The 14,900-nt window shown below is 44.0% G+C and overlaps 2 protein-coding genes across 2 annotated transcripts; both read left to right on the top strand.

Annotated features, from left to right (window-relative positions):
- Positions 1–4,585: 4,585 nt before the first annotated feature.
- BJ212DRAFT_1307169 (uncharacterized protein) lies at positions 4,586–5,305 on the top strand (the record flags this gene model as incomplete). Its single annotated transcript, XM_041333841.1, has 6 exons — positions 4,586–4,632; positions 4,673–4,708; positions 4,764–4,860; positions 4,905–5,000; positions 5,035–5,162; positions 5,287–5,305. The coding sequence occupies 6 exons, from the start codon at positions 4,586–4,588 to the stop codon at positions 5,303–5,305; spliced, it is 423 nt and encodes a 140-aa protein (XP_041184987.1).
- A 3,569-nt stretch (positions 5,306–8,874) lies between these two features.
- On the top strand, positions 8,875–9,515 carry BJ212DRAFT_1292804 (uncharacterized protein; the record flags this gene model as incomplete). Its single annotated transcript, XM_041332153.1, has 3 exons — positions 8,875–8,922; positions 9,121–9,288; positions 9,339–9,515. Coding segments are annotated over 3 exons (393 nt in total), but the record flags the coding sequence as incomplete, so codon positions are not given.
- Positions 9,516–14,900: the final 5,385 nt, after the last annotated feature.

Below are 14,900 nucleotides of genomic sequence, written 5' to 3'. Positions count from 1 at the left end.
ATAACAATGGAGGTTGGTGTGGAAAGTGGAAGTGGAATGCAACAATAGAGGGTGGTGACATGTGGGGTTTAAACTGAATATGTGGACAAACACCGCTGAAGTTAAATGAGGACAAAATGGAACTAGTGATGATAAGAGTACAAATATTTCACACAAGTAGGAAGGTGAATGAGTCAGGTGATGCTGATGATATTATGCACCATTGTATGTATATATGTAACTTTTTAAATTGAAAATAGAGGTAAATTTGTGTATACAGTGTTCTGTCATGTGATGACAATGATGGGGAGAAGGGAATATGATGATGACCAATTAAAGTCAGGAGGGCAAGCAGGTAACAAAAAACCACACATGATCATACATCCAGTCATGCTGTGTGAATAGGCTGAAAGGTCATCCATCAGTAATGCCGAGCCAGGGGAGTAGGAAGATGAGGATCATGGAGGTGAAAGATCATGAGTATTACAAGCTTGATGGTACAAACCAGCAAGCTACTAGCAATGAAGCTTCAACATCTGTCAATGGCCATCCTGACAAATTGCAGCTGAATAAATGAAAGACACAACAATACAAATTGTCATGCCATAGCCAAGGAAGATGGATGCAATGGTACATACCGTCATACCAGGGAAGGAAGTGGTACTATGAACAACTACTAAGTCTAACCAAGTGCATATGTGACATTATTACATATATCATTTATCATTGTCCTGTCCACTTGATTCATTGTGCACAAAAAGTTCGAAAGTCTCAACTCACAAGGCAGAATCATTATGTAATTGTTAGCATTGTTGTGATCTTTCATTGCCAAAGTTCCAAGTCCATTCATTCTCACTATACACTTGGTTTATAAGCCTCATCTTTACCTTTACTTGTCCTTGCACACAGACTTGATGGTTTGTACTGCTGAGCTCATCATTGTTGGGGTCCCTAGTTATACTCACTTTTCTTCACTACAGCATGACTGTTTGTATGGTCACATCCCCACCTTTCTCTCCTGATTCATTGCCCTGAACTATCCACTGAGTTCCTCATTACTCCCTGGGTTTGCTGTCCTCCCTCTTTTCCACATGGCATGACTGTTTGTATGGTCATGTGCATCTGGTTATGGTGGATGAAGTACTTCTTACAGCATCCCTTGTGTCCCCACCTTTCTCTCCTTATTTCATCACCTTGAATGTCCTTCAAGTCCTTCACTACTCTCTGGCTCAATATCCCTGATGGTCTTCTCCCTTATTCACATGGTATGACTGTATGTACCATCATGTCCATGTCTTCTCATCGATGTTCCAAGTCCTTCACCACACTCCACACAATGTAGCATCAATCACAAGATGCTGTGTCACACATTTGTCTGTTGGCACTCAAGTGGCTTTGCACAGACTCTACAGCAGATACATGTGCACCACAAGCCATGTAGTTTCAGTAGGGTGCAGGGTGGGTTTGCATTCATCTTGCATGTGAGGCCTTCACACATTGCATGTAGGTGGAAGTGTTGATCTTAGCCACAACTTCAGAGGAGGTGAGTGGGGTATGTGATGTGCTTCAGTACCATATTTTCCATACCTAACATCTCTTCGCTACATCATTGATTTCAAAGTGGTTCAAGTGGAGTGCACACATAGCATTGATATGAATTGATTCTGCCAGATCTCATTCCATTTGTCATATACCCAATATCCTTACCACATCCCTACTATATTGTGCCCATTCACCAACAGTATGTTACTCTTGCTGTCTACCATATGCAGTTAATTCTACATGGGTAGCAGCTTTTAATTGTTTTAGAAACTGAGTATTGAAATAAGGATGAGGGAATGTATGAGACCAGCTGGATATTGGATAAGTACAAGTAAGTACAAGTGGGAAAAGTATCAGAGACCTCAATATTGGAGAAGTACAAGTGGGAGAATAATTAGTGGAGACCTGGTACTATATGTCATAAATAACTGCTGATATCCAAATGGTAGGGATGCTCTGGGTAGTGAAAAATGTCCTTCAGCTCCTGCCACTCAGATGATGTTATGCTTCCAGGTCTGAGATAAACTTCTTTGACATGGTCAAAGACTCCTAGCCAAGGACTGCAGCAGAGCTATATGCACATAACATTAGTTTAACCCTGATTGTAGCTTTGCATGTGGCACTCACCAAGGGGTATTGATCTGAATATTTATACCAATGTGGTAGATGAATTGTGAGTTTCTTCACAGGAATAGTTTGGTATTCGTCCAATGAGACATCAAAACTTCCAGAAATCAGTGATCCATGATAAAAGCTCAGTCCCAGGCAATCTATAGCAACAAATTGTTGAGTAATATCCAGGATTGCAGACAAGTAATTGGGAGTGAATGCCAGATATTCCTCATCAAGGTACAATTTGAGTGTTTGAATGTGTAGAGGTGCATGAACTTTGTGTAATAGAGACACAAGGTACCACAGTGGTCCAGCGAGAATGCATAAACTATGTAAAGCAATATGAGGGGTATCTTTTTTCTGCATATGATGATGAGGATCAATGCATTGACCATAAAGCTAAAGCTGGTGAATATCATGTCATGGCAAGAACTCGACAAGAGCAGAAGTTTGACACTTGATGTCAATAGATAAAAATATAAGCTGCAGGAGATGAAGGTCATGCATTAACACTGTCCACTGAAGGGCATTCAATGAAGTACATGTAAGGCTGAGGTTGGTCAGTGAAGAGTTTTGCAAGGATGAGAGGGTGAGGGAAACCATGGTTGAGAGAAAAATATAGGCAAGTTTGCATGGAATGTTTGAAAATTACATCAGTTGGGGGGGAGGGTTGGAACAGCAGCCAAGTCAGGAAGAATCAGCAGAGGATATGCATGGTAAGATGCCTCCTGATCTGAGAACTGAAGGCTCATGCAGCTCAAGTCTTGGATGGACTGGAACAGAGGCACAAAATCTCCAAGCATTTCACCATCTTTTGTGATAGAGACAAAGAACACTTGCATGCACTCAAATGACTCTAAGAAACCTAGGAGCACCTTGAGGTGGTGATCATCTGCATCAAGAAGATTGCATCACAAATACTTTGGCATATGAAAGAAGGTTGTGTGCCTGTACAGGAGCAGGGCAAGACAAGCTTGGGTGCTGATGAGCAGGGACTTGTCATCAAACTGCAAGCCTACAGAATGAAAATAGAGAGGTGCCACTAGCTCCCAAGAGAGACAAGATACCTGTGCAATAGACCACAGATCCTGAGCTGGTGTTAAGGTCATGTGCTCAAGGGGGTCAGATCACAAGGGCTTGGCCTCAGCTTGTATGCTGTGCCCCTTTCCCAAGTATGTGCCCTTAACTTCCAGGGGCTAGAACAGTCATCCGGATCTGAAATGTGAGATAAATCCGACGGACGTCCAGATGTTACCTGGGCAAGTGGATAAGACCAATCCAGATGAAGTCCGGACTAGAAACTAACAGAGGATGGACTACCCTTAAGGTAGAGTCGGAAATGTAGTCTAGGATGCAATCCTAAGACTCGGAATATGACAAGAGACTTATCTTGAGTCTGGAGGACACAGGAATGAGCAGGAACTAAGATGATATTTGAACTGGAGTATTTCCGAGAGTTACAGGAGGTTTATATACTGTAGGTATCATATAGGAATCAGTCAGCAAACACAAAGGCTATGTACAAAGCATATGCAAAGTCTATTAGTAAGTAAGACGGATCACCAATAATGCATATCAGAAATGAAATGTATGTAATGGATTAATGATCAGAAGAAAAATGTAGTTAACCAGAGTCCAGAGACAGAGGAAGTCTAAATGGGGTTGGGCACTGATATAGAGTTTGGATTCTGGAAGGGAGATAAAGATAGATCAGATCATTGGAGATCTGGATATCTGGAGAAGCAGATTTAGAGTTAAGGGTCCAGAATGGCATATGACACTTCCACAGGTTTGGATATATCACACATGACAGATGCTGCCAGGGCCCACAGAAGATAGGAGGCATAAGTGCACCTCTTGTGAGAGGGATGTTGAGAACTGTCTATGAAGTCATCTAGAGCCTTTTGCTTTAAGGTTACATGCTCCTTCATGTAGTTAGTAGGTGGCATTATAGTGGTAGCTTCAAATTTAACATACCTCCAGGGAGTGCAATGATGACAGGGAATCCACATATCTGAAGTTTGACAACATCTGTAAAAAAAACTGTGTATCAGTGAGAACAGGTTTGACAGGAGTGGCTTACATTTTACAGGTTTGGCTTTGAAAAATTGGTGTAGCTATGAGGGATGAGTGCTTATTTTATATGATCAGCACCACCTTGCAAAAGTGCACTCAACACCACCCCTATTTGTTTAGGATTTTGGTTGTTATTGATAGTGTTGCAACAACAGCACAACAATTGTGAATTGACACAAATGCAGATCAAAGTTCACAGGGAGAGTGTGGCTTCCCCATAATAGACTACATCATGATATCAGTATGATCGGAATGTAACTACTCTCAAATGCAACTTAATAAATCATTAATCAGGGCCCATAATTGTTTTTTTTTTGTTCTGGAATTTGAGATGACAATACACTTGGGATGACAATTAAGTAAGGAAGCAACCATAATGCAATCAAGGGCTACTATGACTGGGTCACAAACAATGATTACAGTGTAATATCATCTTCCAAACTTAACTTGGTAAGTATGACAGAAGTTGTGGGATCCAACTTGCCTTCTTGCAAACACAGTGTGTTCAATATGTGGTTCAGCCCATATGCCAAAGCTTCACCACACACCTAAAGGTTCTTGGAGGCACATGAGATTCAGGAACTTGAATGGGGAATCAAGGCATCATTGAAATCTTATCAGCTTGCTCTCCAATGGCATGAAGACAATGTTGTGAGTCAATCACTTACCAACATTTCATAACTGACAAATGTCAGGGCATCTGGATAGAACCAGATATGGATATTGACCTACCCATGAGTTCTGCTAGTGGGACATATGGATGTGTGGACACTGCTATGGAAGATGATGAGGTTAGCACAACCACAATGTCAATAAACCCTGCAGCTTACCAAAAATAAGATCCAATCCCTGGCTGTCATTCTGGTGAGAAACATTGCCAGTGGTAAAAGTAAGGGGCACCAGTCCCCTAAGAGAAGAAGACTCATTCATGGGCTGCAGAAAACTGTGGACAAGTATATACAACATCACCTTAAACTAATGGATCCATGCACTGACCAGGTTCACAAGTGCATGCATCTAGCATTCCAAACTGCATTGATATGCATTGATGTTAATGATATGGTGCTGCTTGTGCAGAGCCCAGACAGACCAGTAAGACAGATGATTCACTTCAGGTGATCTAAATGAATTGAATATCAATAAAAGGCCCAACCAACAGACATTATCTCATACCACATGTGATCACATATTGCATCATGAATGGTGTGACAAGCAGACTCCAATTGCTCAGAATGGCACTGGGCATGACATTGAAGATTTAAAAACAATCTCCAGGGCAGGTAAGTGAGCATACCTTGAAGCATGATAACACTCTTAATGAAGAGATAGGGTCTACAATGCCAGGAGAATATCCTGAGGCTGAGACCATGAATATCTGATCACAACATAGGATCAAGTTGGATGTAATATACACAGCATACCAGTCTCTGATATGTCTCCCCACTTGTACTCAACTTGTACTTCTCCAATACCTGGTCTCATATGTCTCCTTGTACTTGTACTCATCCCAATATGAAGCTTGACACAATGTCCATAATCTTGCTGCACTGGAAAACAACAATGGAGGGATTGTGGGGATCAAGAACAGTGAACATGACAGTACAGACTGTTGTACTTGGAGACCCACATAGATTGAGAAGGATAAACTCAATGGTACAAACCATTGAGCTCAGAAGTAGTGGGTGATGAACTCTAAGGGAACTTGGTTGGATTCTCAGTGATTAGAATTATTACATAATAAGCTGTGAACCTGACAGCCTTCCCATACATGCACAACTATATAATAACATGACTGTATGTACAGTCACATACATTTTCACTGTACAGTGGCTCAAAAAACTGTCCACATGTTTTTGCATTTTTTACTATTTACAATATTGTGTGAGAATACATAAAGACCTCAGTGACATGCTAATACCATATTGTAGTGCTGCTTCAGGGCTTTGGATTGAGCACCACACCGTGAGAATCAGAGGAGATATGGTGGAGATACAAGGCTTACAAAATCATGACTCATGCAGACAGTTTTTTGAGCACATATTAAAACTATATAAATCATCATTTATGACACCATAACAATCATGCCACCATTAAATAAATTATAAAGTGGTGTCATTATGTTATTTTAAAACCATATCTAACTATACAAACCAAAAATTTCCATATGTCATGGTTATATTCACTGTTAAGAACCATGCTCAAAGGAGAGAGAGACTGACTCAGAGGGGCTTGGCCTCAGCTCGTACGCTGTGCCCCTTACCCGAGTATGTGCCCTTCATTTCAGAGGAAGTCCGATAATGGTCTGACAAAGTCCAGAGGACTTCCAGAGGCTGGCTACTCTGGTGGAGAGTGCAGGAGGACTTCCGGAGGAGTGTGGGAAATGTCTGGAGGAGTGCAGGAGAGTTCCAGAGGAATGCAGGAAATGCTCAGGAGAGTTCCCGCTGCAAGGTAATACTTCTACAGGAAAACAGGATGGAAGGGTAGGAGGTCCGGAGGACAGGATGTCTGGAGGTCTGGAGTATGGAGGACAGGAGGTCCAGAGGTATGGAGGACAGAATGTCTGAAGGTATGGAGGGCAGAACATCCAAAGGACAGGATGCCCAGAGGTATGAGGGACAGGATGTCTGGAGGTACAGAAGACAGGAGGTCCGGAGGTCCAGAAGGAATAGGGGCTACATTGGACTTCATCTGATGTAGAAGCAAATGGAGGTAGACTACCCTAAGGTAGAGTTGGAGGGACAGGAAGTGGACCTACATCCGGAAAGAGGGTAAGTGCCAGAAAGGCAAGACTCTAGCCTAGGGAAGCAATCCCTAGACTTGGGACAGAGACATAGGGGACAAATCCAAAGGTCCGGAATTCCAGCCTAGGGAATCCATCCCTAGGCCTTATGGAAAAGGACAAACTCAGATGGACTGAAGTCTGGAAGAAGATTGGGCAAGTCTAAGGTGATGAACAGGATCTAAGATAATATTCAGACTGAGGACTCTACTGTAGTTGTACAGGGGTTATATACTAGAGGCTATCCAAGAGGATCTGTAAGCAAAGGAGTAAGGCTATGTATGAGCATGTGGAAACACATTGGTAAGTAAGACAGAGCATAAGTAAATGAACTCGGAGATGAAACTAGTACAAGGATCAATCAGCAAGATGGAAACAGAGATAACCAAGAACTGGAAAGGCAAAGATGCCTAAATGGGGATAGGCACAGGATGTCGGACAGAGGGTGGGAATAGGTCCGGAGATAGTACAGTTAATATCCGGAGGTCCAGAGATCTGGGGATCCAGAATGCAGGGCAGAAACAGGACTGAGATATGTGAGGTGGTGGATGTAGTCTGGAATCTGAGAGGAGGTAAAGTCTGGATGTCTTGCTGGACAGAATGTGCATAGGGTGGACAGGATAGGGGATCCAGGAATGAGTTGGATATGGGGTCCAGAAATAGGTCCGGAAAGCGTGGGAATATGATAGGATCTATGTCTGGCATACAGGATATGACAGTACCCCACAATGTGGTTTGCAACTGAATTGCAAAATTTCTTTGGATTCCAATGGTATCCAGCACCATTAGTGATGCACAGGGCTGGGCCTCAGGCCCTCAAGCCCTGAGGACAGGCCCTATGTAGGCCAGGCCAGGCTGGGCCCACATGCCAGGCTTACTAGGGCCTAGGGCCTGGCCTGTAGTTTGACTGGGCCCAAGCCCCAGCTTTTTCCTTTGTAAAAAGTCTGCAGCCGTTGGCCAATGTTAAATATTTAAACTATACAGTTTTAAATTTTCTCAAAAAGGCAAGTACATACCCATACCATAAGTTAGTCACGTTCAATAATCATGCCCATCATCGTGTCTGACAATGAGTCCACATCAGGACATGTTGTGTCTCAACCACAATGAACTGTGATGCTTTCATCACAACTCACCAACACCAACAATGATGCGACTCCAGAGCTCTCAGCCCATAGGAACAAGCCTCCTGTGCCTGCCATCAGTGCCCCAAACCAGTACCAACCAGCAGCAAATGAGGAGCAAAGGATGCGGTAGACGAAAGTGCGTCTGACAAGGGTGCTATGGAAAATGGACCTCATACAAGTAAGTTATCTTGTACATTTCATCTCAGGACCACTCAGTTTGAACGTTGCAGGCAAACAACTGCACCACATTGCAAGTGCTGATGGTGAGGCGTCATTTACAGATGCTTCCAGCCCATCTGTAATTGATACTGCAGGTATGTAATGACATTGTCTGGTTCTATAACTACTTGTCAATGCTTCTGATCAACAGAAGAGACTCTGATCATGTGTGATGCAACACCTATGGACACCAAAGGTTTTTTATCCAATATCAATGTACAAGATCTATCTGCAACCCTGACTGTTTGACATGAGGAAAAGGGCCACAATGTCAGTGCATTTTTCAGCAAGCCATACACACACAAGGCCAAAGATGGGAAGACTTGTACAGTTCGAGACTGCGAGCCATGCAAGTAAGTAATATCTTCGATTTGCTACCTCCCAACTAACAAATTCATAGAAAAAAACATTACCCATGCCAGATTGTTAGCGACACTTCAACATGTCGATGCTACATTGCCTTTCAGCATCTGGTAAGTTTAGTATTTCAATCTTGATGCTTCATTTGTGTATTAATGTTTATAGGATGCCTATTGACAATGGTGCAAGACCAACAACTTCAAGTCAATGCTACTTCAAGATGTCAAAGTATTACCTTGCAGCGGGAACTCTCCTGAGCATTTCCTGCATCCCTCTGGAACTCTCCCACACTCTCCACCAGAGTAGCCAGCCTCTGGAAGTCCTCCAGACTTTGTCGGACCATCATCGGACTTCCTCTGAAATGAAGGGCACATACTCGGGTAAGGGGCACAGCATACAAGCTGAGGCCAAGCCCCTCTGAGTCAGTCTCTCTCTCCTTTGAGCATGGTTCTTAACACAGCCGCAGTGGTGAACATGCAGCAAACAAGTCTTGATGGACACCTCCAAGAGATTCCTCCCAACAAGGTAGTCATACCTTATACTGATTCACTCTTCCATGAGGCTGCCATTGATTGGCTGATATCTACTAGCCAGGTAAGTATTCATTACTTGCATTTGATATGATGTTTAACATGATTTTACAGCCAATCCAAGCTGTAGATCATCTGAGCTTCAAGAACATGATCAACATAGCAGCCCGTGCTACAAATGGTGTGGTCCTACCAAATTGTAATGCTATGTGCCGCAACATCATGGACTTGTTCAAGACACAGATGACAAAGTTAAAGGACCGGCTCAATTTAAGTTTTTGTTTTGTCTGATTATCATTAACTGACGTTGCAAATAGAGCAAGCTTGTATCTGGCACTGTCAACTTAACATGTGATGCATGGCAGGCAAGTAATGCAGACAGTTATTTCACTACCACTGGCCACTGGATCAAGGAAACATCACCTGGTGTTTGGCAGCTTGAATGTGCTGTCCTGGGGTTCGCACAACTCAACAACTCACACAACAGACAACACCTTGGTCAAGCACTGTTTAAGATTGTGGACCGAGTGGGTATTGCTCATAAGGTAAGGTACTTTGGAATGCCTGGTTATGTTGTACTCATGCAAGATTAGATTGGCCATATTACATGCGACAATGCTTCAAATAATGATACAATGCTTGATGAACTGGCACTTTGGATAAAGCAAGGGACAGGTATGACGTGGATCCCAAAAAAGCGATGTATTAGGTATAGTTAACTAACTATTTGTTTCACCCTTGTACTAATGTAAACCTTGCAGGTGCTTAGCTCATGTCATTCATCTTGCAACACAAGCTATCATTGCCTCATATAGCAGTGCCCCATACTATAACCCCAAGCTCCCAGACCTGTCTATCCCCCAAGCACATGGCCACTGTGATGAAGTTGGCCTTGCATGAGCAATTGCAGTCAAGGTATGTCATTTTCAAAACATTTCAATGTCATTTGACTAATGATACAAGGCACGGCCCTCTGCCCAATGAAAACAACTTTGGAAGGATATCCAGACCCATCAGCCTAACCCAAGCCCAGTTGTCTCACAACTACTACTTGACATGCCCATCTGGTGGTCCTCAACTTATGTTATGCTTGACCATGCTGAGAAGAAGCAAGCTGTGAGTATGATAATATAACTAACAAGTCAAAACTAACTGTTCTTTAATTTGTTGATACATTTGTCTATGAACTTGGCCTTCATGAGACTAACCTTACAAAATGTGCCAAAATTGATCAGTTGAAGTTGTGTGAAGATGAATGGGCTCACATTGCATTATTCATGTCTCTTCTTGCTGTGAGTCTTAGGTTGTCTTTTTGTCATTGTTGAAACTGATTATCACTTCAGCATGCTGACAAAGCTCAGCAAAGCTTTTCATCCAACAAAGGAGCATCCCTTCACCTTGCTTTGCCAGCTCTCAAGGCCCTACATAAGGCATGGTCAACTCATTCTGAGAATCCCAAGTATGAGGCATTTCAGGAAGCCTTACAACAAGGTGTTGCAAAGATCCATGAGTATTACAACTGAAGTTCGGAGTGTGATGCATACATCATCACAATGTGTAGGTGATGTGGCTTGTCATATGATTAATACTAACTCCTGGGCCTGTTGTATCTAGTACTTGACCCATCACAGAAGGACTCCCACATCAAATGCTTTTGGGGTAAGGTCACACATGCCAAGGCTCTCAAGGAAGCCAAATGAATTGTGGGTCTTCTGTTTTCGAGCAAAAGTATAAGCTTACATCTAGACTAGTTTAAGGAAGAGCATATTAAGTTGTATGGCAAGCATGGTGTTCCATCATCACTGAAGAAGAAGTCAGGTAAGGTATATGGACTTCTCCAAGAGCTTTCCAGTGATGATGAGCCAGAAGAGTCAGAGGTGGATCCACAGTTGCCATGGTTGAGGGAGTTCCACCTCTATCTTAACTCACCCACTTCAGTTCCTGATAACATGTCTATCATCCAATGGTGGGGAGTAAGTATCATTTCATGTGAACTGTGTTATTACTGATGTAGCTTAATATTGTAGGTGAATGGTCAGCAGTACCCTGTTTGGGCCTCTCTCACTTGTGATCACTTGTCCATCATGGCCACTTCTGTTTCAAGTGAGTGAGCTTTTTCTGCTGCTGCTCTGACTGTCACAAAGCATCACAACCGCTTGAAGGGTGATATAGTCAAAGCAATTCAAGTACTTCATATGATGTATCAACATGATCTAATCTTTCAAGAGGCCCCTCCTTCTTCAGCTTTAGAATTAGCATTGGAGGAACTGGATGATAGAGAGGAGGGTGGCTCTGATGACAACATCATACTGTCAGGTGAATCAGATGTCAAGGATTAGGTCTCTAATTGATTAGGGTAGTGAAATAAAACCTTCATCTTACCTTGGAAGCCCTGGCCCAGGCCCTCCAAAAGGGCCTGGCCTGAGTTTCTTCCAGGCCTGAGCCCTCTAAAGCCAGGCCCAAGCCCTGGCTTTCAGGCCAGGCCAGGCCTGAAGCATCACTAAGCACCATATTTGGCATGATTGGCAAATATGAGCTTGGCAAGGACAGTGTAGATGTCACTCTTGTCCTTGCCCAATGCCTGTTCACTGTCAGTAGAAGCCATTTTCTTACCCTCAGAATAGAAGAGAATGTGACTATCAGCAGGGTGAGATGTTATGTGATCTACAAGGATATCAGTAAGAGCATCTTCTTTTCCCCACTGAACTGTGATCCTGGGTCCAGGATCACATGAGACAGATTGAATGGATGAACTGGATGGAGGGGGGGGGGGTCCATTCCCCTCAAGCACAGACAGGTGTTGGCTTGAAGTTGTGCAGACCAGCAAGCACATTGACTAACAGCAGGCATGTATTTCTAAACTCCGACAGACTGACTTTCAATTGCAGGTATTGCATGGCTGTGTTTTGTTAGAGTAGCCGAGTTTTCAAGACGTTTTAACCAAGCTTCAAGATTTATCCTGAGTACCACTAGTGTTGGCAGTAGGATGTCTTCAATACGCAGCATGCATCAAAATATTCTACAAGTAGCATTGCGTTCACAATGTGCACACGAACGGTGTGAAAAGTCCATTGCGCCTAGGCAGCAATGTCCTTTACCTTGCCGTCCCATCCTTGCCATCTACTTCTGTGTGCCGTCGCTTTCATTTCTCCTCAACTGTGGGGGCCGCCTCTCCTGTGGGAGCGACGTATACTTCTGCCCGTTCTGCTCGTCGTTTGAGGGTTGCTTCGGCTTGCTGTAGATAAAATGAGTTTTTTGTGGACTGCACAGTAAACACGCACCTTTTGTTTTCCTTGTTGAACTTCCCGGGCCTCCCATTCATGGGACTTGAGGAAATACTCTCCCGACTCGAGCTGAAGGTCAACCTAGACATAACCGAACATCAGCACTACTCGACAACCAGCAGCAGAGTGAATTACCTTCCGTAATTGTTGTGGCGGGGGAAAGGGCGTGTACACTTTCTTCGCTGGTTTCTCCTTTTTGTCGGAACTCGATGCATCAAGGCCTGAAGCCTTGCGCGCTTCTTCCTTGGCAGCGACTTTCCCGTTCTTCTTCATCGTCTTTTCGGAGGTCTTCAGATGTTCCTGAACGTGGGGAGGAACCAGTCCAGGACTTTGTTGCTAATTTGGGATCTTTTGCGAGTTCCCTTCTTATCATGAGTTCCTGCGAACGTTTCAATAAAGCTGCAGAAAGAACAAATGTTAGTTGACACACCTTGATGCGGTAGATGGAATGAATGTTTTTCATGCAATCAAGGACTATTCGTGGGACTTATTTTAGTGACTTGTGCGGACCCATCACGACGGTATTCCCTTGTACGAGAATATAGCACTGAGTCAATAGCTCAATAGCCTGAAAAAAGTCAACGACATGCGCACAGTCAAAAATATGCAACGCTCACCTTCAGCGTGCTACCATCCGGTCCAATAATCCGCTGTCTCCGCTTCACAAACCAGTCCTTATTACGCACCAGATTCCCAATTTTGATGATATCGCAAGCCACGTCGTCCTGTAATACCTCCTGAGCCTGCGTGATCGCAACCCCTCTTGCGAGTAGTTTGATGAGGTCTCTTGCTTTGAGGATGATGTGTGGATCGAATGTTTTATGTGTTGTCCGGACGGACATGGATCCGTGAACTAGGTCCAGTGTGCATGCGATGCCCTGGGTGCTGAGTTGATGGTGTACATCGTATGGCGGAATGGATGTGAGCACTCACATGGGCGTCCAGAACTTTGGTCACGGCGCTCCAAACCTCCCTCAAGTACTTTTCTCTGTATTTTGGGAAAAGGGTTGCGAAAGAAGATTCTTCGGTGAATACGCCGCCTTTGTTGTCATCTGCTTGGAATGAATCGATTTTCCACTGGAGTAGAGTTGAGTACGTGTTAAAGCATGTGTGATTTGGGTGCTCACACTGGAGAGGAGGTATGGTGAGAAGTGGTTTTAATTGACGTGCGGGCGATGCTCACTGGTCGATGTCATCGGTGTCCCATGCTGAAATGTAAAGTTGCCTTCATGGATTGATAAGGAAGGTTTGGAAGCTTACGTTTTTCTTTGCGATGCCTCTTGTTTTTGTTGATGACTGGTTGTTCCTCTGAAGCAGCTGCCATCGTTTCAAGTAAAATAGAATTGCCTGCGCGAAGTTCGAACGTTATTATGCATATGCGCGTACTTCCCACGCGCCAGCTCATCAAAAGAACTCGCTGCCTTTTGGTCGGGTGCCAGTGTTCGAATACTCGGTCGTAGGAGAGACTTGCCAGACTAGTGGCAGCCTGAGTCACTGGCCTTAGTGAGCTCATGATACCATTACTTGCAGCAGAGCCGCCTCACCAATATCAGCACCTTTGTCTCTTCCTATGCACCGGTCTCGTCGTGTGCTTGAAATTCGACTCGGAACAGTTGCTACCACATTAGCATGCAGGCTTATCGGGGCCAACTTGAACTTTGACAACGCCAGACCTAGCATGAAGGAGCTGCTGTGTAATTCGACTCTAGAGTAGACAGAGCTCTCTCGACTTTGCATCTCCCTTCATTGCACTGTGATGCGTATACACTAATTAACCTGCCGCTATGAACCGATGCGAATTGCGTGGCTCGGAATGGTCAGCGCTTGAAGTCAATGTGTTGGCCATGCTTCCAACGTTCGGCCCCGCCTCTGCCAAAGTATAAGACGCCCATCCCCTTCTCACACTCTTCTCATTTTCCCTCACCGTTTTATTCATACTGATCTACGACCATTCGCTATGAGTGAAGACCATAGGCCAGATTCTCCTCCAGGAGCCTCCAGATCCATCCGGGCAAATGTTGCTGAAAGCTCGGTATGTGGTCTCTGAAATTCATCGCTGCCCTTACGCATTTTTCATCCAGAACCAACCTCGTAGAGGAATCTGTCGGTCCCTACGGAGATTGAAGAATGCGTTAGCCAAAAAACTTCCTGTGCGTGGACGTGAATACTGACTGTCATGAATACGGCTGATATCGTGCAGAAACGCTTCAAGCCAACAAGCAACTACACCGCTGCGGTCCAGAACGTTGAAACCGAAGAGGCTTCATCGGGTCAGAAAGTCGAGGTAAGTGCTTCTACTTGCCGTCCTAGTCCTTCTGTTTTCTTAGAGGCGCCCAGGACACGCTGCATCTCCATCCTTCCAACAACAACAAGTGTCCCACTACATCTGAGA

The sequence above is a fragment of the Suillus subaureus genome (genome assembly GCF_016647635.1).
Source record: "Suillus subaureus strain MN1 chromosome Unknown BJ212scaffold_452, whole genome shotgun sequence".
Lineage (NCBI taxonomy): Eukaryota > Fungi > Basidiomycota > Agaricomycetes > Boletales > Suillaceae > Suillus > Suillus subaureus.
The sequence above is the reverse complement of the archived record's forward strand: the minus strand, read 5'-3'. Positions and strand labels throughout refer to the sequence as shown.